Raw genomic sequence first — 23,882 nt, forward strand, 5'->3', positions numbered from 1 at the left:
TGCCTCGGAAGGGGGCGGATCAAAATGGCGGCAGGAGGTGAGGAAGGGCAGGTGGAGGCGCCGGAGGTGGCGGTGGAAGAGCCACGGAGCTTCAAGGACCTGGTGAGACCGGGCTGGGGCCGCTTCTGCCCCGCTGCTCCTTCCCCTGTCCGAGGAGCTCTCCTGTCCCCGCCCCGCCTGTCAGTCCGGGGGGAGCGGGACGGGACGGGACGAGCTCCTCGCAGAGCCTGGTGTGCCAGCTGTGCCCTCCGCCGCCCCGCCGTGCTTGCCTCGTCGGTGGCACGGCTCCGGGTTGCGGCGCTCCGTGGGTTACGGGCGGCCCCGGGCCCGGCGGAGCTGCCGCTGTGCGCCGGGCAGACACGTGCGCCGCCGTCGATCCGCGGGCGCGGTGTGGCGGCGGTGCTGGTGCTGTGCCCGCGCCGCAGGTCTGGGGAGGCCGGACCTGTGCCCCAGGGAGGCTGGCCTTGAAAGGCTTAACACTCCGGGCTTCTCAGCCGCTGCCTGTGTGTTCAGCAGTGCTAACCTGCACAGGCGCTTTCCTTTTTCCATGCTCATGGGATATCCGCAGAGGGGATAAGAGACAGCTGGGGTGGGGTGGGGAAGTTCCTTGTGTAAGCTAGGGAAAAAATTACTAGTTCCTTACTGATGCCAGTCACCTCTAACAGTTTTGAACAAACCTGTGAAGTTCCTGGTGGAGGTGGGATCACTGCTTGCCCTTTCATGTAGTTGCATTGAGGGCCTGATGGGGTTTGTCTCAGCTAGAGACAAGTTTGGCTGTGTTGCAGCATGTATTTAACTTAACTTTGATCTAATTTAGGTTTCCTTGGTGATATGTTTCCCTTTTTTTATTAATGTTCAGGGAGTGACCGATGTCCTGTGTGAAGCGTGTGACCAGTTGGGATGGAAGATGCCCACAAAGATCCAGGTTGAGGCTATTCCAGTGGCTCTTCAAGGTGAGCAGTGGGCTTCTCTGATCCCGAATCTGGGAATGCCCCAGGAGCTCTATGTGAATTAATTTTACTGAGTGGAAAGTAAGTGGCAGGGATGAGAGTGTTCTCACTTATTGATCATTGAAGATCTCTGTGTAGAAGTATTCTCTGTTCATTCTTATGTTCTTCCCAGCTGGAGCTTGGAATACCAATTTCTCCTATAGCTGCCTGCAATTGCAGAGTTTCAAATGGGTACAAACACGGGTTCTGGAGTGTTCACAACTGTTGCGTAGTTCTGACACTCAGTGTTAAATAACATTATTGTCAGCTGTTAGAGCTGCTAGGCCTCATTGACAGTTTTCTTTCTGAAATACTCAAGGGTACACAGGAAACTTCTGACAGATTTGGGGCTCTGCCTTTTCTGGTAGAGACCTACAGTGTGTGTCTGAAATTGGACATGCTTGACTGATTACTTAACTTGTATAATCTGCTTTGCTGTGAGCAGGCAATTCTTTGAAATTAAGATTCTTGGAGTCAGTAATAACCAAACCACATTCACTTTCTATAAACATCCTGGAATTACAGGAAAATAAATTACTGAATTCAGCAAACATTTCTGCCTGTAGAGTATTTGGTTGTTTTGATATTTTTTTTTTGAAAAGCAAAACACCGTGAAGCAGGAACAGAGCAATGTAGTGACAAAATAGGAATAAATTTCCAATGTCCTGCTCTGTCCTGGTACTTCGCTGTTGTCAAGACACTTTTATTCACCATACAAGATTTTTTTTTTTTTTGGAGGTGGGGGGGGGGGGCAGAGGGGGCAGGCGGTTGGTGGTGGGGTGGGTGAAAGTAAGATTGCATTCCTGAGAAAGTTTCTCCAGTTTAAGGCCTGTTGGCACTGTGTTCTTTTCAGCCGTAGGAGTTTGGGCAAAGGACGTGCTGTCTCAATCCTTTCTGCTGCAGACCAGTTTAGATTTCTCTCTTAATTAATAGCACAAATTGGTTGTGGCTTGCAAAATGGGAGTTTGCTGTTGTCTTGTAGTTGGTATGACCTAAGTCTCAAACGTGGGAATCTATTTCCTTGTAAGCCAGTAAACAGACAACAATTGGTCTAGAATACTTACCCAGATAGAAGCAATAGGCTGTAAATTGACAGACAAATTTGAGAAATAATAAAACAAAGCTTTTTCTGAACTTAAGGTTTCTATGAAAACTTATATTGCCAGAAGTTTAACTAGAGAATGGAAAGGTTCAAGGCTGTGGTTATTGTACAGATGAAGTCACATTCTAAAAATTCTACGAAGGTGTTCTGAAATTCTTTGTGTTGGCTCATTGTTCTTTACCCTTTGTGTGTGTCTCTGTTTTTCTGTCTTTAGGGAATTCTAGTGCTTTATTGCACAGTGCTTTAAAGGCTTCTTCCTCTGGTCTAGATATGTAACAGTTTTTGCCACCTTTGCTGCTCCTTATAGGCAGAGATATCATTGGACTGGCAGAAACTGGCTCTGGAAAAACAGGAGCCTTTGCTTTGCCAATTCTTCAAGCACTGCTGGAAACACCTCAGCGATTATTTGCTCTTGTCCTCACACCAACAAGGGAGCTGGCCTTCCAAATCTCAGAGCAGTTTGAAGCTCTTGGATCCTCCATTGGTGTCCAAAGTAGTAAGTAGCTTTGTGCTATTAGAGCAGTTTTCCAGCTCTAGATTGCAAAGGAAAAAGTAGAAAATATTTGTGTGGAGGGTTGAACAAAAGGTGACAAAAGCTTGTGATGCTGGAAGACAGAGATCTGGTATCAGATTTGGGAAAAAAGACTGTATGGTCTTTCCTCGTGAGTAGTCTGCATCTCTTCTGCATTTTAAGTCTGAACAGTTAAAGATGAAAATAGAAGAGAATCTTCTCAATAATATGTTTGTGTCCAGTGCAGTCGCATAGAGCTCCACTTTGTAGTGTGATGTAGTTTAATCTTTCCTTCAGACAGTCTGTATTGGTTCTTTAGATACTCTCTACAAATATGAAAGCTTTGTGGGTATTTTTAAAATTCCTAGATTTTTTGCAGTTGAGTTGCACTGCAAGGAATAGATTCTGCCTGTAGCTCTTCAACTGTCAAAATACCCAAGGCCAGTAAGGACTTCATTGTACAGCTTAAGAGGCCTGGGAAGGTCAGGTGTGCTAAAATAAAGTGAATTCTCATGCAGCGAAGTAACCTTTCATTTATACAGAGTTATGGGTGGTTTGGAGTAGGAGGAAACACTATGGTGCCAGGAGCTGGCTGGGGCTATACGAGACTCACTGTATTCTATTTGTTCTGCAGCGGTTATTGTGGGTGGAATTGACACGATGTCTCAATCTCTGGCCTTAGCCAAGAAACCCCATGTTATAATTGGTAAGTTAACATGCTGGGGGTGTGGGGTATGAATATTATCAAACTGAAGTTCTCCAGAGAAAGAGTGCTGAAAGGCTGTGTGCATTGGAAGAAGCAAGGGTACATCCTTCATTTGTTTTTGTCCTGAGATTTGAGTACTGGATTGTTAAATGTTTCTAAAGTATATACCAGTAGTCTTGCTGCTACAGACTCATTCCAGAGCATTCCTGCTAGGCTGCCTTTGGATTGGTTTTTCATTCTCCTTAAGTATTCAAGATACTGGTCTCATCCTTAGTACAGCTCATCTACAGTCTGTTTTGTATTTGTTTTTTCTTTAGGGGAGGGGCGGGGGGAAGGCATTCTTCAGAGTCTGACTCCATTTGTCTTTATTTCAAAACACTCTGAGGATGTCTTAGAGTCCTTCCCACAAAGCTGTCTACCTTTACTTCTCTTGGGCAAAGGATCCCATTTCTGTAAGAGATGACTCTTGCCTCTTTGGATCTTTTACTTTGCTTTCATTCTAAACTTGCTCTCCTGATTTTGTTGGTAGCAACGCCTGGCCGTCTAGTTGATCATCTGGAGAACACAAAGGGCTTCAACTTAAGAGCTCTGAAGTTCCTAGTGATGGATGAAGCTGACCGGATCCTTAACATGGATTTTGAGACAGAGGTAGGAATCTGCTTGAAGAAGAATTTGGAACACCAGATGAGTCCCTTTAAAATTACTTCATACAGTCACATAGTAAACACAGAGCTGATCTGTAGAAATTAATGGCAAATTTTAACTAAGATCTAATAATTGCACAAGTCTATGTTGGGAGTAGAACTTGGGAGAGTTCCTGCAGAGCACCAGCAAGACAGTAGGAGGCATTTTGTTTCTGAAATCTACTGGTCCTTCTGGAGTATGTGACATAGACACAGTTACCGTATAACACGATCGCACACATGTTCCAACAGTAATACTGCCTGATATTTGCACTGTTGCTGGACTTCTGGAGCTCACACTGTCTAATTGTCAAGAAGCTAGCAGCCTACACCTTCCCTTTAGAATAGGGGAAATATGTTCCTACAGAAATCTGAGCCTAAGTTGCACACACGCATTATTCTTCGTTTGGACGATCATTATGTTTGGAGGAGGCTTATGTCTTGATTGTTGTTGTATTCAGCATTTCCATTTCATTTCTATTTTTACAGGTGGACAAGATATTAAAAGTAATTCCTCGAGACAGGAAGACATTCCTGTTTTCTGCTACTATGACTAAGAAGGTGAGAGCAGAGTACTCTGCTTTACTACTTTCATCAGGCTATACTGTTGACTAAACTATATGATACAGGTTTCTGACAAGATCTCTGTCTATCTAGTACTAACTTACATTGATCTTCCTAGGTTCAAAAACTCCAGCGTGCTGCTCTGAAGAATCCTGTTAAATGTGCTGTTTCTTCCAAATACCAGACTGTTGAAAAACTGCAGCAGTACTACATTTTCATCCCCTCCAAATTCAAGGTAATGCCACTTCTGTTTCTTCCCTCTTGTGGCTATGTCTTGTCTTGCTGTTCCCACAGCTGCCCAGTATCTTGTCACCTTGTCTGGCTTATATTTACTCTTTAATATGGCATATGTGTTTATCTCTTCACACCCCCCACCCCTTTCTCTCTGTTTCTTTTCAGGACAGCTACCTGGTTTATATCTTGAATGAACTAGCTGGAAACTCTTTCATGATATTCTGTAGTACTTGTAACAATACTCAGAGGACTGCTCTACTGCTCCGCAACCTGGGGTTCACTGCCATTCCTCTCCATGGGCAGATGAGTCAGGTATGGGCATACCTCACAGAATGGAGTAGACAGGAGACTTGTTGCTTGGGAAATGGGCTGCACCATACTGAGTCACAACTACCTTGCAGAAGGAGTGTTTCACAGTTAGTGTACTGGACTCAGCCCTAGAAATTGAACTAATGTGAATGCTGCCACTGGTTCTGTAATAGTTCAAAAAAACTGGAGAAATGAGATTTTTGAGTAGTTTTTCTCAGTTCTTCTTTACCAGTATTTCAACAACAGCATATTAACCAGAATAAGCATTATTATCTCATTCCCTTTTTTGTCCTGCTCTCTTCCAGAATAAACGCTTGGGCTCTCTGAACAAGTTCAAGGCAAAGGCGCGTTCTATTCTGCTGGCTACTGATGTTGCAAGCAGAGGTCTGGACATTCCACATGTTGATGTGGTGATAAACTTTGATATTCCTACACACTCTAAGGTAAGCTAATTTGTGTGCCAGCTGAGAGCTTCTGGTGACGAGGGGGCATAGTGAAGCTAGACAAGGGAAAAAAGCCACCTTTTTTCTGCTAACAGGAAATCTAGTTCACGCTTCTGTAGATTAAAAGATGTACTGAGTTGGTATCTCAGTTTGGTTGAGTGGCTTCATCTGGATTGTAGAACTGATTTTTAGAACTAAATTTTTAGAGTTGTAGAACAATTACTTCCTGTAAGTGAAGAGGGGAAGTGAGGGATATTCTGTGTCTTTGTGTTTCTGCTCTGAGTATGTGTTTTGCCATATTGCAGTAAAGGGCTTCTAGACTTTGAAAACAGTTTTAACATATTACTAGTTTCAGGTAGTAATCTCTGTTACTGTGATTCAGATTTGCCTTCACATTTTAAACTGTTTGAAAAACAAAAACAAAAAAAAAAAACCCAAAAAAAAAACCTACAACAACAAACCCACCAAAACCAAAAGTAAAAATTCTCCCGTTATGTTCAGTGTGAGTTTGATCAAGAAAGATGTCTTTAATATATTTCACCTTCATATCACAATAGTACAGCAAACTGGAAAAAAGTGAGTTATTAACCATATACCATATGGAAAGTATAGTATTGTCTTAGGGGGGTGACTTTGTTTCCCAGACTACTTTCGGAAAGCATACCGTTGACATACATTTCAGGAACTGGTATTGCTCCTTAGAATGATCAAAGACACTACACATTGCAAACAAAGCTTGGTGGTTCTTTGGAAGACACTCCTTCTGACATTATAAAAGGACAGAAGTTTAAAAAAAAAAGTAATGGTGGGGGCAGTAGCTTGAATGACATTGTTACGGTTTTTGTGCCCTTCCCTCTTGTCTAACTATGTCACAGAACACATCCTTTCTCATGATGCTTCCTTTCTCCACACAGATCCTGCATGGAGAAGGGAGTATTTTAATTTCCATAATGTAGTATAAAACCTGGAAAACAGCGTAGAACCATATAAACAGAAGGTGCTTAATAGATCAGATGCTTCCAAATTATTCTCATTGATCCTGCCTTTCACTGTGCTTGCCAAATTTAAATCTACTTGCCAGAGAGTGTGTCTGGAACACCGACTATGTAGAACATGAGATCCCAAGACTGAAAATGCAGGAATTGGCTCACTTTAAATATTAGCTTTCCAAGGAAGTGATAGTTCATTGGGAAAGTCATGCATCATAACTTCTGTCCTGCAATCTTGAGTAATTGGAGCTGGTAGTCATCTTTCTAAAGAGAAGAATTCAAATGTTAAAATGAAAGGTATGCCTCCACAAGCCAGTATCTTCTCAAATCCTAATGCTGCACACGGCCCTGAGTATTTAATCCTGGCTGTATTTTTCTCCTAATCTTCTTGTACTTTCCTAAAGAAAAATTACATGGGCTGATTTCTCATAACTTCTGGTTTGTGTTTGGTGCATATATATTATTGCTTATCAAGAAAATTGTTTTCAGGATTATATTCATCGTGTTGGGAGAACAGCTCGAGCTGGGAGATCTGGCAAATCCATCACCTTTGTCACACAGTAAGTGTTAAAATGTGATAGACTTATTCTTCTCAGATGTGGTTCAGAGCAGAAAATGTCTAACCTCATCCTGGGTGAGAAGAAAATACTGCTTTTCATTTTGGGGTGCCAGTTGGATTTATTTAGTTAAAGGGAAAGAATTCAAAGACCAGGCTGAGACGGGAGAAAGGTCTAGATAAATTCTAAAGCAGACATGTAATGAGCAGAACTTACTGTTTATAACTTGATTGTATAATTGTCATGGTTTAACCCCAGCCAGAAGCAAAGTACTGTGTAGCCACTTGCTTGCTTTCCCCCTGTTCCCCGTCCCCAGTAAGACGAGGAAGAGAACTGGAAAAAGGTTAAACTGGTGGTTTGAGATAAGAACAGTTTAATAACTGGAATAAAGCAAAACCAGTAAGAATAACAATTGTAATGAAGAGAAAAGGGAGAGAGAGAGAAATAAAATCCAAGGAGGGGAGAAAAACAAGTGGTGCACAATACAATTGCTCACCATTTGCTGATACCTACCCAGCCAGTCCCTGAGCAGTGATCAGCCCCTTCTGGCCAACTCCCGCTGGTTCACGTGCCAAGTGTGATGTTCTGTGATGTTGGGATATCCCTTGGCTAGTTCGGGCCAGCTGTCCCTGCCAGGCTCCCTCCTGGCTTCTTGTGCACCTGCTCACTGGCAGAGCATTGGAAACTGAAAAGTCAAGGACTTGTGAGGCCATCAGCGCAAGCATCTGTGGGCTGGAGATAAGGGGTGATGTCTGTGGGTGGTGACAGCTGAAACACTCTCAGGAGGGCTGATTCAAGCTGGTGTCTTGTTTTTCCAGGTATGATGTAGAGCTGTTTCAGCGCATTGAACACCTGATTGGCAAAAAGCTGCCAGCATTCCCCATGCAAGAGGAAGAAGTTATGATGCTGACAGAGCGTGTGGCTGAGGCCCAGAGATTTGCTCGAATGGTGAGTGCTGGCTTCTTGTCCCTCTACTCATTGTTGTAGTATGAATTTCCTCGGGTGCCAGAATGCGGTCAATCTCTTGATTGCATTGCAGGAGCTGCGGGAGCAGGGAGAGAAGAAACGATCTCGGAATGATAATGATGATGACACAGAAGAAGCTATTGGTGTCAGGAATAAGGTGGCAGGTGGGAAAAAGAAGAAGAGGAAAACCTTCTAGTTCAGTATTTGGACAGACCTTTCATTTTTTCTCTTTATGGCTACATGAGCTTGGCAAAAATGGTCTACCAAGTCATCTCCGGTAGATTCTTTTTTTTTTTTTTGTCTTTCTGAACTGCTTGTGAGATTGGGCAGTCTACCTGGAAAACAACTTCTTCTCTTCTGCTTTAGCAGTTACAGACCAAGCTTGGCCCATTGTGCTTGCTGATACCTATCATGGGACCAGTCTTCCTTTCAGTGACACCAGCCTATCACCACTGGACCTGAAAGTAGCTGTGGTCTGGCCCTGTTCATTCACAAAGAAGGTGCAGTGTGATTGCAGCTTTCCCACTGCTGCAGCCTGTCTCGCCACTCAAACACACAGAATGGATCTGAGGTCAGATAGGTGTGTTGGAAGAAAGAGAGGAAAAAATTAAAAAAGCAGCTGAGTTTCTGCAGCACAGTGTGATGCCCTTGCCTTAGTGAAGGGACATGTCACGTGGAGAACTCCAAATATATTTTGCTTAATTTTAAAGCTACCTGGTTTTCTTTGTCTTGTCACGACCTGTTCTGCTCATTTGGAATATTGACTCTGCCAGACGGTTTTCTTTTTGGATCAATCTTAGCAATTCAAATGTAATATCAGTACTTTAGATGTGTCACCTGAAGAGTGGCCCAGCACAGACAAAACCTGTTTTGACAGGGTTAGGCTATTCACTGCCTGGAATTAGATCCAATATCTGTAATGATTGGCAAGATCAAGGAAAAATCTGGGGTTTGGGTGGTTTTTTTGGTGTGTGGTTTTTTTTTTGTTTGGGGTTTTTTTTGTGGCTGATTCTTGTAGTACTTGCAAACCAACACAAGAGGGTGGTATTGACATAGGAAAGCAGCTCATGAGCTGGGTGGTGAAGAAACCCGGGTATTGTAGAGGCTCTTTGACACAGTTTTCCTGTTTATTTCTCTGTCTTGGGCAGAGTTCAGTGCCGTATAGGTAGACTCTTGCAAGAGTGGGATAAATGTACTACTTCATATCAAACCAGAAGATTAGTGCTAGTTCCCATTGACAAAAAATTTCACACTAGACATTTTTGCTGGTGGGCAGTGTGAGATGCTCTTTTGTGACCGCTCAACATGAAAATTTAGTGCCTGTTAGAACTGCTCATAAACTGGATTTTTCTACTATGTGAAAAATGTTAAAAAGATTCTTTTTTAGATCTAAATGGAAAGCTGAAACTACTGCAGTAGTCAAGATGAGCACGATGGCTACTTCATAGTATCAACATCTAATATACACGTATATGCTAGTAAGAATGCTTTTGTACTTTTGTCTGGGGCAGCATATTTTGTAAAATTACAAAAAAACCACAGCATTGTTAAAACTTAATAGGAACAGCTTTGTCTTCATGAGGAACAAACATACTACCTTGTGTGAGAAGAGTGCCAGTGTTCTTTGGCCTTTTTTTTTGGTAACAGTTTACTCGCATCTCCAGAATGGTCACCTTCAAGTTTGATAGCTCTGAAGCAGTCTTAAGATCACTGGCAGATAAGTAAGGATACAGATCTTGGGTATGTTTTCTGCTAAGAGCATTCTTGGAAAGCAGGTAGAGAGTGCATTTTCTACGAGTCCTAGTGCAGAGAGGCAGGGGTGGAAGCCCTGTTAATTCTACAGGGCCCTTCGGTAGGGATCCTCACAGGTAGAGATAAAACAGCCTTATAATGCACCAGAGAGAGGAGTAAAGAGTATGTGGGTGGAGATGCAAATGCTCCTTCCCCATGGAGCAAGGGAACTCTCCTGACTGGTTCTCTGTCCTGCTGGATGCTTGAACAAAATTTCTTACCTTTCACAAGCAGTACAGGGTTGGTCCCACTATCAGCAATTTAAAATTAAATCCTTTTGAGGAGCCTGGGTCTCTGGAAAACCTCTTAGTGTTATTCTCGCTATGTAATGGATGGCATGCAGAGTCGGTCCTGAACCAGTCTTGTAAAGTGATGTGGAGGGCAATTTTACTGCTGGAGGAGGTAGGCCAGGGTCATTCCTTTCAGAAGTAGTAGGAGGCTTGCTTTAATAGATTGGCAGGGTCTCTAGCATCTCTCTGTCCTTTCCTGTGTGGAAGGCTGCAATAGTCAAGGGGGAATCTATCTTCCTGATGGGATCAAATTCTCTATCCCTTCTCTGCAGTTACAAGAGTAACAAGGAGAGAAGTAGAGCTGCTCATTGTAAAAGGATGCAGAGCCTTTTTGAGAGGAGTGACTCCTAGGCAGTTGGCCGCCTCCCTTAGTTTGGAATGACAAGCTGTAGAAACACTTTGCACTAGAAAAGCAAAGGTCTCATCACACCCACGTTCTCACCGGTGCCTCACCTGCCACAGGTATGTGCATTCAACTTCAGCTAAAAATATCTCAACAGGTTGGAGGAGCAGGAAATAGTTTATTACTGCAACTACACCATGAGGGCTAGGTCTGGGTGTTTGTATAACTGAAGTGAAATAGGGAGAGTCTAAAGATGTATTTGGTCAAAACAGAATTTGGAGCCAGGCTAAAGCAAAATGTGTAGCTGATCTAATGAAACATGAGGAGAAAAGAATGGAGTGAGACCTGTCTGTCTCTGTATAAAAGACAGTTCAGAAGATACCAGCACTGGTATGTGTGTGGCTGCATACTTTTGTACAACAACTGATGCCAGTGTGTTTGTTCAGTGAGGACTCTTGAGGGGCAGTTCTGAAGTACGCCTCTCTGCACACCTCTTGAGTCTTCGCACAGCAGGGAGCTGAAGTGAAGGATTAACCTTAGCCTAGTCCTATCATATGTCACACTAACACAACCTGTCATTTTTTTGTGGTTGAAACTCAAGTTTCAGCAAAAGCTGTGTTCTCAAAAGATGTTTGGTAGGGATGTTTGTAGTTTGAAACAGTTATACTTCCCAAGTCCATAATGCAAAGGTGATTGTTTATATACTTGTAATATGTATTTTAAACAGTGTTTTGTAGTTTAGATTTTTAATACTGCATATGTGACTACCTTGGACAGTAAAGAATGGGGTTATAGTGTCTTTCATTTACATGTTTGACAGCTGGCAGAAGCAGGACAATCTTTTGGAGGGGAGGAGTTAATTTAGACATTGACATCTGCGTGGGTAACTGGCTGCAAGATAAATGCTCTAGGATAGCTGCAAAAAGTAGCAATCCCTGCAATCACACAGTGGTTCAGAGCAGAAGCTGCACTGAATTGACCTTGTCTGAAATTGTTTGGGCCATCTCAGTTCCCCAGTGCTATGCTCCTGCTGCCCAGGGACCTGCAAGGGAAGCTGTGGGCAGGAAAGCATAGCTGGGAACCAAGGTGGGGAATCCAGGGTGCTTTTTCTGTGGTGGCAGCCTGAGTCTAAATCTACTTAAAATAATAATGAGGAGGAACACAGCCTATTCAAGGACCTGGCAGCCCACCTTCCCCCCTACTCCAAGAAAAGCAGAGTTGGCCAAGAGGAAGAGCTAAGTGTGATGACTTTCTAGCAACACCATTAACTTGTGCTGAGGAGAGTCACAGTTTAGGAGGGAACTCTTAAGAGTGAGAAGCTTCTGGGACTCTGGAGGGCTTTAGTTTACAAAGCAGGACTGAAGTTGGTAAACCTTCCCAGTTTAGCTGAGCACTGAAGAAGGAAAACAGTCAACATACTGAAAAGCCCTTGGAAGTGCTTAAGAAGGAATGGAATTGATTGCATGACCTGTGAAAGGCACAGGCACGTACGAAGCATTTTGATGTTGCATAAATGTGAAGTTGTGGTTTGCCTGCAGTGGTATGTGAGGAGCTTCTGTAAACGTTCAAGTAAGCAATTAATTCTTGTAAATGTTGCAGAGCAAATGCTGTAAAAATCCAGCTTTGATGACAGAGGTAGTTCATGTAGTCATTCCGAATTCTTACTGTTCTTGCTTATGCACTTAAACAGTAGATTTTGGGGGGACAAAAACTATGACTATGTAAACATGGAGAATCAGAACATGAGTTTCTGACAGAATCCTAAGCTTTGGGGTTAACTCCTGAGCTTAAAAAAAAAAAAAAAAAAAAAAAAAAAAAACCACACCCAAAAAAACCCAAAAGAAGCAAATGGTAAAAGATGCTTTAGTTTTCAGATGGATTTTTTTCCTCTGGTTGGACTATGAAAGCTCCTTCTGCATAACAATATCTAAAAGGGAGAGCTCAGGCTGTTTTATTCCTGTGCCACCTAAGAAATGGGAATGGTCGCTTGTTCTCTGGCCTAGGGATGAATACAGCCATGCCTCCAATGCTGTATCTCTTCCTGAGGACCCTTCAGTTATGGGAACTCCTGATGATGACGATAAGGCTTTCTTTGCTTCCAAAGCCCCCCGGGTCACAGGTACATGCCTTCCTGAACATGATAATCAAGTATATGTTGTGTTTCATGGTAGGATGTGTGTTGGGCTGTGCCAAGGTCATGCTTAATTGTCCAATAGGAGACAGTGGCACTGCAGTCTTCAACTGTTGACACTGAAAGTCCTCAGGGAGGGGTGGAGCTTATTCAGCACTTTTTCAGGGAAGCATCTAGAAGCCTGAAGCTATCTGTTAGAGGTTAACACAGGAATTTTGACTGCCTAAGGGAAGAGGACTCAATCTTTGCCTTCTCTGGTGGAGGATCCTCATTGTTGCAGAGATGTACATGCTGCTCTGTTGCCTCTCCCTAAAATGACGTCTAGGTATAGGACTACAAAGTTTCTGTCTTCGCTTGGACTTGGTGGTTGCTAGAGGTTCCTGAGGAAAGGGAAATGCAGTGTGAGCTTTCTATGCAAAAAGGAGAAATTTTTTTTCTTCCATTCCAGTACTAGCAAAGGCAGAAAAAGAACCCTGCTGGACAGGCCTCTCTGAGACTATTGCTTCTGTCCATCACTTCCTTCCTCCCTATTTGGTACTGTCAAAGAAGACAGGATTTTTTGGCATATTTCCCATTTGGACTGATTTAAGTCCCCTTTAATCCTTCTCAAGGTTTTCACTCACAAACAGGTCTCTGTGTAAAGAGAGGCAAATAGCAAAACTTGCTCTGCAAGTCATCTGTGTGTGAGGTAGAGGGAGGGTTGCATGATAAGGTGGAATTTCTTTGGTTGTGCTGGCTTTCCAAAAGAAAATTATTCCTTTGTGTGGTTTTTAGTGTATGTCTGCTCCATCCCATGAACAGGGTTAAACCACAAAATTTCTTGGCTTTGAGGTAGGAAAAAGGATTTTTTTGCACAATCAGAGTTGGAGCCACAAAAGTACCTTCTTTCCTGCAGTAGCAATGTGAGGGGGCACAGGATCTGTGGAGAAAGCTGGGCAGAGAATGTGTGGAGGCTCATTCAATTTTATTTAAAGCAACAGAGATTAAGGTATCCCAGTCAAGCATGTAATTGGATATACTTGGTCTTTCACTGTCTTTATTGTAGCTCAGTTGAAGGGAATTTATAACAGGAGATACTCAGCCTAATTTCTCATTGCCGGATTCTGTGCTTGATGTATCATCAGCAGGGAAGCAATACTTCTCCCTCAATGTGTATTCAGAATAATAAATTTGCCACTAGTGAGGGATTTCCTATTACTGCTGCTCATGTGCATGCTTACAGGTGCGTTAAACCTTTATCTTGGTGCATGCCAGAGGCTCTCTTTGGTTGTTAAGGACTGGTCTTCTCCAAACACAATCAACAATATGAAGCAGACAGCCTAATAAATTCCTTTGACGAAGCGTAGGCAGAATAAGCTTTCCATTCCTGCAGTTGCAGGTCTTGAGATGCCTCTTAGAGATTTTGCAGAACTATGAACTATTTTTCATTGAATACGCTTGAGTCATGTGTGAGTATCTTGGTTTAGGCTCTCTCCACCCATTGGTGATAATTACTTTAGTACAGACTAGGAATCTTGGAGTCGCCGTTCCAGTTTTCAAGAGAAGTTTAGATAAAAGTGCAAACTTTTAAAAATGCAAAAAGTGTTGGCTGTGCTTTTTAAAATAAGTAACATAGTGAGGAATGGTTATAAAAGATCTATAGAAGAAATGTTGGAAATAGATTCGATAGTCTGTTCTAAGATCCAATTTTGAGGTAGCCTTCTGCCTGTGTTCAGGTGGCTGGCTGCATCCAGGCTTGCGTATCTCAGCCAAGATTGTTAAAAAGCCCTTTGTAAAGCATTCTAGTGTTTTGTGACCCTTTTGGTTGTTCCAAGGTTCCCATTCAGATACGATTTCTTTACTCCAATGATACTGCCTCTGTCTAGCTCAGAGGACTTTTTGAAGATCCATCCTCTGAATGCCAGGCAACCTCCCCTCTTTGAAAATGCCAGTGATGCTTTCACAGGTCAGATGCTGCCACCTGGTCTTGCTGATTAACAGCTCTTTGTGATTAGTGAGGAATCGCCGTCTCCATTGGAGTTGTGTTAAGCTGATGGAAGGAGAATTGCTGGAATTGCAGTCACTGGTTGTCTTTTATTTGCATGTACTGATTGAGCATGTGTTCTTTTGAAAATCATGTAGCAGACAGTTGTGGATGTCTTGAATTCAGTAGAAGCAGCAGATGTAAAGGAAGATGTGGCTAGTGCAGGGCCCTGTTAGCCTTCTGTTGTGGATAAACCTGTTGTGCAATGGGAAGGCAGCTTTCTGGAGGGCATATTATCAAAAAAATCTTTGGTGAGTGCCTTTATCTCTGTATCTTACACAGCAAATAAGACTTTCTTTTCTCTTTTTCCCTTTTTAAATGCAACAAGCCCTTTGGAAAGCTAATTGCTCTGTTCTTTCTTGGAAGGGAAGGCAGAACCCCTGAATCAACAGTGTTTCTGTCCTGTGTCAAGCAGGACACATGGATAAACAGGACACACTTTGAGAGCTCTCTTCCTTTGCTGTGATCTTTAGCCTCTCTTGCTTGGGCCAGGGTAGGCTTCTGGTGGAAGTGTTCAGTTTTGTTAGCCATGTCAACCCTTTGCTTCTCTGATCACCTGAGATCTACAGGACCGCCTATTAACAATTTACATGGGTAGCAGGGAAAATGCACGAGAGGAGACGATTTTCTGCCTCAAAGAGCTTCTGGGTTATCCAAAAATATGCTGGAGTCTGTGGAAAGGACTCTGCAGTAGTTATTGGAATGTGAAGATATAGGGATAATGAGGAGGACTGATGGGGAGAGAAGTCCCTCTCTATAGCTGGATGGTGAGTTGCATGGCGCTATCTCTCTTGGTAGGGAAAGACCTTTGACAAGTAGAGATCTGAAGCCAACCATGGCTGGATGACCTTGCCTTGAAGTGGCTTCTGTGGTCTGGACACTCATCTCCTTGGCTTTTGCAGTGTCAGGACAAATACGTAAATTTCTGCCTGCTTTGCTAAAGTAAGGTAGCTCTGCACCAGAAGCCATGCTGAGCCTTAAAATGAATTCTGGATTGAAGGAAACTTCTTGTGACCTTGTGCACTGCCCCAGGTCCTGCTTCAGCTGGAAGACTTTTTCCTCTATGGCTGAAGTGGGCAGTGGACTGAGCCCTGTGGCAGAAACCTGGACTACCTGACAAACGAGGCTGTACTGGTATACCAGAGCAGGTTGGCCTGCCTGCTCAGCATGTCAGCAGAATCTCACTGCCCAGACAGGCAGAGTTTGCACTTTTTTGCTCTCCTGCATTGTCTGCAGGATTGCATCATTACCCAGTCCACTCCCATCATTTGATCAGATAAAGGTGGCCAAGGGACTCCACTAACTTTTGGAAGCATTCAGTGATGGAGATCCTGGGGCAGTGGCACCTGCAGCTGGGGAGCCACCTTTCCTGTGTCTGAGGGAGAGGGAATATCTCTGTATAGCCTGGGGTAGGGGAGCCCCTCTGCCCAGGAGTGCCTGCATGCAGCCTCCCTCTCTGCATGGACTGATTTACTCCTTTGGAAGCATCAGCCAAGGCCTCCTCTCACATAATTAGCTGGCAACTATATGCATCACTCCTGAAGCTGGCACAGGCCTGCCAAGTTCTGCCGAGATACTTGCTGAGCAAGGTTTTCTCACGCTCAGCGTGCCTCAATGTGTTGCATTATTAAGCTTTCATTATTTGGAAGCTTTTTTGGGGACACATCCCCCATCTCCTTTCCCCACCTTTAGCCATTCCTATATGTCTGACTTCCTTCACCAAGGTCTCATGCATGTATCCCCCTTTCTAAGCACCTTCTGCACTCTGCCCTCCTCACTTTTCCCCAGCCTTTCTGCACCAAGCAGCCTGCAGTCAGGTCCCTAAACAGCCCCAGGGCTGGTTCTTAGCTTTGCTGTTCATGCTGCACTGCAATATAGTCCTGCAGGGCCTTTAGCAGCCAATGGACAGGTGCCTGCCCAAGCCATTTGCTTCCAGCTCTGCCTTTCTTGTGTTTTCCAGGATGTGTGGGAGATGTGAGCTGCCTCAGCAGTTCCTGCATGGCTCTTCCCATCTTTATGGTGTTTTAGGAGACACCTCTATGTTTTGAAGCTTCTTGCCAGAGGAAGTACTACAGTCTCTGTGCAGATGGAGATTCCTCCATTGCACACCTGCAGGAATATACCACCTCAGCCATACAGGAATTGATGGGCATCTGTGTTCACAAATGCTCTAGAAGATACAAATCAATGAGATAAATGATAGAAAACAATGGAGATCCTGCTGGGCTCTCTGGGCAAGTCTCTCGTTGTTTAATACTGTAGTACTGCGTGTTAGAAAGAGATGGTGCGTTTATACTCAACAACTTCTTTCAACTCGTTACTTACCTTAAATCCTTTTGATGAGTAAAGAGAAGGATGGTTAGGTTTAGGGCAAATCTATCATAATTTTGTGCTGTCCTGGAAGGCTGGTATACAGGCTAACCAGCAACAGACTCAACAGTGTCATTTCTCTGCTTGATGATTATAAATGAGTAGTTAGGAAAGTCAGATTTCAATTGGCTAACAGAGGTTTTAACCATGTGTACATCTAGATTAACCACTCTGGAGATTGGGGATTATCAACTGTTATGTAATAGCAGATTTTTTTTTTAAAATTGGGACAGGACTGCAATAGATGCTGTGTTTACTAAAGACTGTCACATAATACATCCAGAATGTGTGTTTTGTTTGACAGAATCATAAATGGGGATTGCTGATTTTCTTTACCTCTAGTAAAACCGCACTGCTGATCAGACAGGTGAATCATTGTAGGTTAGATTTAGTTCTTATTTGGGTTGTCGGGTAAGAAGTGAAGTTGATTTAGTTCAGCTCCAGTTCAACACAGCTTCAGATCTACTGTGTGGCTTCAGTTCTGGCTGAGCAAACTCTAACCCCAGGTAACACAGGATTTCATGGTAACTTCACCCCTATGTACATCACAATCCTGTAACTTGATAAAGCCCTTGGAGTCAGCAATAATATTGCTCAAATCCATAGGATATGTGAGATCCCTTCACTGACATGCTGCATAGGCTTTTATTTTCCCCCCCCCCAAGAGTATACCTGAGTTTATCCCACACATGATGGGATGTGTTGTGTGCCAAGCAGAAGGTCAGGGCCCACATTAGTAGTGATTCCTTTTGCCTTTTAAAATCTAAACACACAGACAATGATTTTTTTCTGCATGATTAAATTAATGTCCCTGCAAATCTGGGGAATGGAGTACCATGTGCTTGCTGAAATGTAGCAGCACTTTCTGCTGCCCAACAGCTACTAGGTTTTACCCCGGGGTGAGGTTCCTGTCTGCAGCCAGGGATTCCTGCAAAAAGCACTTTACAGCTTTTTCAGGAGAGCTGCTCATGTGCCAGTTGGTATTTCATTACTGCAAACGAATGTCAGTTATAGCAGTTTGTTAATAATGAACAAGGAAGGGATTATTGGGCAATGCAACAGCACTGGAAGAGAACCTGCTGAAGCTTCCCTTTGCTGTATCATGCACATACCAAGAGCTGTTCCTCATCTCTGACACCGTCCTAGATTGCTCATACCGTTAGCTGAAACTGTGTTTGCATTTCTGAAGAAGTTAATTGGGAGCTAAACCTTTCCTTGGCATATGGCTGTCACTTAGGGGGTTTCACTTTTGTTTCTGAAGCAAAACAGCCAAGGCTGCTGGGTCTAGAGAGCAGCAGGGATCCTAGGGGCTCCCATGGGAGAGCTTGCTGGTCCTTCCCATTTAGGGGACAGCTAAGTGGCAGGAGAGGAGCACAGGAGGGCCAGAAAGGGGCTCCTTGGGTTGAGGCTACTGGTCCAAATTGAAGCACATAAAAAACTCCTGGCTTGCAGTAAATGTCTTCTCTATTTGGATACTAATAATGGCTGTGCACTGACATTCTTCCCTGTAGCTTAGAGGAGATCCTAGGTTGTCAAGAAGGTTGGAAGAAAAATAATCAAGGCCAGAGACATGGCAGACAGCTGTATTTTCTGTATAGTTCAGACCTTGCCTTCTCCCAGCCCCAGGCACAGCATCCAGGCTGGAAGTTCCTGGAGTACAGAAGTTCCTATTTCATATTCAACAGTATAACACTCTTTTCCAGCCCAGAATTGCTGCTTCTTTAGATCCATGCAAACATGGCAAGTTTACATTATGTTTAGTGACCATCAAGTAAGATAGCAGATGTCCCCGCAGGCTTATCTGAAACGAGGAGAGGAGTTAAATGAAAGCATGAGGTGAGACAGAGAAACTATCCCAGCAGGAGATACTTTGAGTCCTGCCAACTGGTCTGAATCGTCAGTGGAAATTTCCATTTGAACTTTTGATGGAATGATGGAGTTTTGTTTAAAGGAATGAGGAAGAGTGTGTGTGTTCATCTGTGTATGTGTGCCTGCCTAAGACCGCATATTTGAAGAGTCATTTTTTCTTTGCATTTATCAGAAGACTTAAAACAGTAAGAGTAGGAATTTTATGCTCAGACTGCATTTTCCAGTCAACTCTCCCTTTGAGATTTCCACTCCTTATTGTGATAGAATTAAAAGGAGAATAATGAAATGGATTACATTAAGGCCTTAGCTTCAGTTATCAAGTGCTTATTAATCTCTCTGGCTAGGATTCAAATCTATGGCATCAAGTGCTCCATCTTTACAAGGTACATCCACTGAAACAGCATGTAAAGAGTGCAGATCTTTCAGATCTGGACTCACAAAACAAGCAGAGAGGTTCTGTCACAGTGCAGGATGGGCTAAACATCCTGTGGTGAATTTTCTGTGGAAAACCGTTTTAAGTGGTTCTCCTGGCTTGTGATTGCTTGCCCCCCACCCCCCTGCCTGTCTGGCTACCACTTCTGCCAACAGCATCCTTGTACCTTGCAAGTCCTGCATTTTTATCTACTTTTAATAGATATTGCAACAACAGAGGCAAAAGCGTGGCCGGCAGTGTGAGGCTGGATGCAGCCAGGCTGTTATGTGTGCATGCTTGCATACAAGTATGCGTGTTTGTGTGTGGTTATGTGCCCACTGAGGTTAGGCAGAAACTGCAAAAGGAGGCATCATTTTACAGAAGCAAGCAGCTCAAGCAGGAATGTGATCAGGCCTCTTAAACACACCCAATTAAATTTCTCTTCAGTTAAGCAGATAGAATAGAGCACTGTTTCCCCCTCATTTTCCCTAAGTACAGCTATTTGATTGTGTATCACTGTCATAGATTTTGATGATGCTTAACTACCAGATATAGCAGGCATGCACCAAATTAATGTTGCTATGTCCTTTAGGGAACTTAATGTCATTGGTCATACTAGGAAGTTGGAGATCTCATAAAGGATCAGTTGTGATTAGCAGGTAGGACAGGAGGAAACTTGAAAGACCTCCATGTTGTTGCAACAATTCATCACTCCTGGCAAACATTGCAATGGGAGAATAATTCAAGAAAGAATTTTGGTAGAAGGAGCAAAGAACTAAACTGCAGTCCTGGGCCTCTAGTGAGGCAGTATCTGGGGATGCTTATGTGCCTGTGTTGTTCTGGAAGTTAGGAGAGCAACCCGCCCACCTCAATGTACATGATGGAAGAAGCAGTGGAAGGAGGCCTGCGTGCATGATCTTGTGCCAAGTGAAAGGAAGGTGCCCAGCAATGTGCTGGCCTTTTAAATGGAGGTTACAAAGCTGTGTTGCCTGGCCAGCTCCATAACCTCCACCCAGCATGAGGGTCCTAGGCTACCACCTGCACTCCCCCTGTAATAGTAGAACCCATGCTGTCTGTGCATGCCTGAGGAGTGTCAGACCTGCAGGCTCCCAGGGCTTGCCATCTGCTTGTGCCAGAAGTGCTTCCAAGCAGAGCAATTCTCCTGGCTCCTGGGTTGCCAAAGGGAGGGGAGCCTTCAGGATCAGAGTGAAAAGGCATTTTGTGCATGCTGAAAGCATTGCCTTAGCCCAGTCTTGATGAAACGTACATATGCTTTTTCTCCTATCCCATCTCTCTGAGTGTTTGCAGGGCTGCATTGGCCTTTTTGGTACATACACGCTGAATTGAGGAAGGACTGAAGCATGAGCTGAGCTAGGGCTCTCCTTGTGGTTGCTGGCATTCAAGTGCTTGAGCTGCCCTGAAAGGCATCTGAGAAGTTTTATGGTCATATAATCGCGGTCAAGTAACAAACTTTACTTAGGGTGAGCTAGCAAGCAGAACTGAGGCACTGGCTGTATAAACTGTTTACATGTATAATCTGACAACCATTACGCCAGCAACCTTTCTGCCAGGTCAGCACTGGCGTGGCACTTCCGGCAGTCTCCAGCTCAAGCCCAGAGGAACACAGACCATCTCTCCTCAAATCACAGGGACCCACAGACTGTAAAGCCCATGACTGCAGGGAAATGGCTGTGTCTGTGGAGCAGAGCAGTGCTAGAAGCACTCACCTCCATCTGTCTGAGCTTTGCCACCAAGCACCTGATACCTCCGAAGATGAAACAGCGCAGAAGAGAAGCTACTTCTCCCAGGGCTGCAGTAAGACATTCTTCATAAGGGCTAGCACCAAGGCTGCCTGTGGTATCAAGCTCCTTGATTACATTTCACCAAAGCCTGACTGGGATTTCCAGGGACCTATGTAGCTCCTCAGCAGCTCTCCAGCTCCAAGAGGTGACACTGGGATTTATGGCACCTGGAGATCAGAACTGCCTGCTCTGGGGACCTGTTCTAAACTGTAAGAAAATACTAAGGGGCAATAGGCTGTGAATTCAATTACTTGACCTTACCTCACAATTGTTCCTTACAGTTCTCTCCCCCACCCACTGCCCATTTCCTTCAAGAAAAATCACAGCACTGATTAATGATTAATCTTGGTTGGATAACACCCAACAACCAAAACTGCTGGCTAATCCCAGGCCATGGTTCTGCAATCAGTAGCAGATTTGTACACAGCCATATCACTTAATAGAATGTGCCTGATTAAGATTAAACATGTAAATACAATTGTATTTTTCATAATTTAGCTAGGGCAGACAATACTGAGTTTATGCCGTCTTTATGCCAGCTGTGTCGGGGCACAGATCTGTACCAGCATGAAGCTCATTGATTAAAAATCTATCAACACTTTTTTGTCTGATGAAGTCTGAAAAGGAGGAGTGATTTATGTTGGATCTCAGCTCTGCTTTGTATCATTGCAGTGATGTTTGATCCAGGAGCAGTAAAGCAGAATTTTCTGTATCATTGAGAAGGGAGTTTTTGTGTGCAGCCTGATCCCCAGGAATGCTTCTTGCATGGAAGCAGTCCTCAGCAGAGCATCTTACCCAAGGCACTGCTGGACGGAGAAATCAGTCTCAGACTCCAGGGCAGGATGGCTGTCTGTTGCCAACAGCCACACATGTGTGTGGAGTGGAAAAGTAGGGAAAAGGGAAAACTACTCTAGGCACAGTGGGCAAGGAATACTGAAGGGAACACCATTAGAGGCCAGGCAAGGGTACCAAAATGAGGACTGGCACACAAGGAAAGCAAAGGCTGACTCCTCCTGGAGTGCTTTGCTGAGTGTCTCTCTGTCAGGCTTCGCCAGCTAAAGATGCACCAGACATCCCTCTCCCCGAAATCATTTCCCCAGCCTTGAGATCATCTTTGTCTGGGAAAGAGAAAATGCGGGTTCTCCTGGATCTCCCTTGGCATATCCTCCTTTTTGGGGATATCAGGTAACATCCCCGTTTGTTGTTTTCAGATCCCATGTTTCCTGAGAGTTAGGTGCTTCTTCCCAAATGTGTCTCTGTATACAGTACCCACTCACCCATATCAGTGCAACTTGCTGCTTTGGGAGCACATCAGCAAAAAAGCAGATGAGGTTAATGCCATAAAGGAGGACTGGACCCTTCTGAGCTCCTCTGGTAAGCAGATGGGCACAAGATACCTCCAGGAAACTACATCTAGAGGAATGGCTCAGTTGTCATGAGTAAAACTTTTATCAGCATACTGTTGAAAGTCGTAAAGGAGGTGATAAATCTAATTTTTTTTTAACTTGTTCACAGCTTTCAAGAGCACCAGTTTTATTGTATGAAAAGGCTCTTCCTAGCCAAAGTGATCACAGCCACAGGTGGTCTTAGCTGCTTACCACTTATTTCTGCCTGTTCTTGCTCTAGCTTCCACACTTGCGACATATGAAAAACAGCGTAACACCTGCCCTTGTGAGATAGGAACAAATCTAAGGCATGAACTCAGCACAGTTTCAGTGGGTGCTCCAGGAGCCACCCCGTACCCCTGGGTGTCCAGGTACGAGGCTGGCCATTCCTGGGATTGCATACAGAAGTGATCCCATGTGCAGCACCACAGAGCATTAAGTTCCTAGTGCAGGACCAGGTAGTCAGTTTCCATTGCATTTCCAAAAGCAGTCTTCTCACCAATTAGGGATGCTCTGGCAGATAATTCACAAGTTTGAAAGTTTTTGTTTATAGGACATACTCAAGAGCACCGATTTCAATATTTTAACAAGTCTCTTTGCTGTTTTCTTGCCCAAATCTTACACACACACACACCCCCCCCCCCCCCGTAACAGGAATCTGGGCATTTAGAAGCCAGGAAGAGAGAGGGGTTGGCCAAAACCTATTCTTTTAAAGAAAATCCTTTGAGCTTCTTTGAGTGGAGACAGCAATTACAACATCAAACCACATCACTGTTGCGTACTCAAAATGTTTATTTTGTTCCTGAGACTGAAAATGGCAGGAAGCAGAGCATGCTGTTTGGAAGAGCTGATGGCTGCAGAGACAAGTAACAGCTCTGAAGGACACCAATATGAGTTACTTTTGCAATTTTTTTAGATAACATTTAGGTTTTGGTGCTGCACTTTTAATTTCCAAAGGAAAAGGATTCAACTCTTAGGCAGGAGTTTTGGTATTCCTTGGTTGTATACATGCTTTCAGAGACAGAGCACAAGGGATTCAGAGACAGGACCCCAAGGAGAAAGCCCAATGTTATATGGAGGTGCCACATGTAACCTTTCCAGAAATGACAACCCTTGTCCTTGTCTTTGCTCCTGTCTAAGGCAGAGCTGCTCAGAGCTGGCTGCCTGGACTGAACACCTGTCACTTTTGTGCCAGGCTGTTTCCAAGGTTGTCATAATGTTTGTACCTGAACTGATTTAAAGACAAAGGAAATGGATGGGGCAGGACAGGGTGGAGGCTGCTATAATGTTAGTTCAGTATGACTGTGATAAGTGCTGGCAGGGGGGATTTTTTCAGAGAACAAGGCTGTTCTTGTGTTGTCAATGTACTGCACAGGTAGCTAAGCAGAAGGAATGACACAAGTATACTCACAA

General features: G+C 43.9%; 1 protein-coding gene across 1 annotated transcript; it reads left to right on the plus strand.

The window, feature by feature from the left end:
* On the plus strand, positions 1-21,682 carry DDX47 (DEAD-box helicase 47). The gene is made up of 12 exons (XM_037388848.1): positions 1-102; positions 860-953; positions 2,399-2,587; positions 3,237-3,308; positions 3,838-3,956; positions 4,481-4,552; positions 4,674-4,790; positions 4,955-5,101; positions 5,404-5,541; positions 7,020-7,090; positions 7,906-8,035; positions 8,127-21,682. The coding sequence occupies exons 1-12, from the start codon at positions 25-27 to the stop codon at positions 8,247-8,249; spliced, it is 1,350 nt and encodes a 449-aa protein (XP_037244745.1). The 5' UTR covers positions 1-24; the 3' UTR covers positions 8,250-21,682.
* Positions 21,683-23,882: the final 2,200 nt, after the last annotated feature.

The sequence above is a fragment of the Falco rusticolus genome, chromosome 5 (genome assembly GCF_015220075.1).
Source record: "Falco rusticolus isolate bFalRus1 chromosome 5, bFalRus1.pri, whole genome shotgun sequence".
In the NCBI taxonomy this organism is placed as follows: Eukaryota; Metazoa; Chordata; class Aves; order Falconiformes; family Falconidae; genus Falco; species Falco rusticolus.

Excerpts from the sequence above, each read along its gene's own strand:
- DDX47 (XM_037388848.1), top strand. The coding sequence starts at position 25 with ATGGCGGCAGGAGGTGAGGAAGGGCAGGTGGAGGCGCCGGAGGTGGCG. Across the intron at positions 2,588-3,236 it reads CTCCATTGGTGTCCAAAGTA|CGGTTATTGTGGGTGGAATT; the intron begins GTAAGTAGCTTT and ends TTTGTTCTGCAG. Across the intron at positions 5,102-5,403 it reads TCCATGGGCAGATGAGTCAG|AATAAACGCTTGGGCTCTCT; the intron begins GTATGGGCATAC and ends GCTCTCTTCCAG.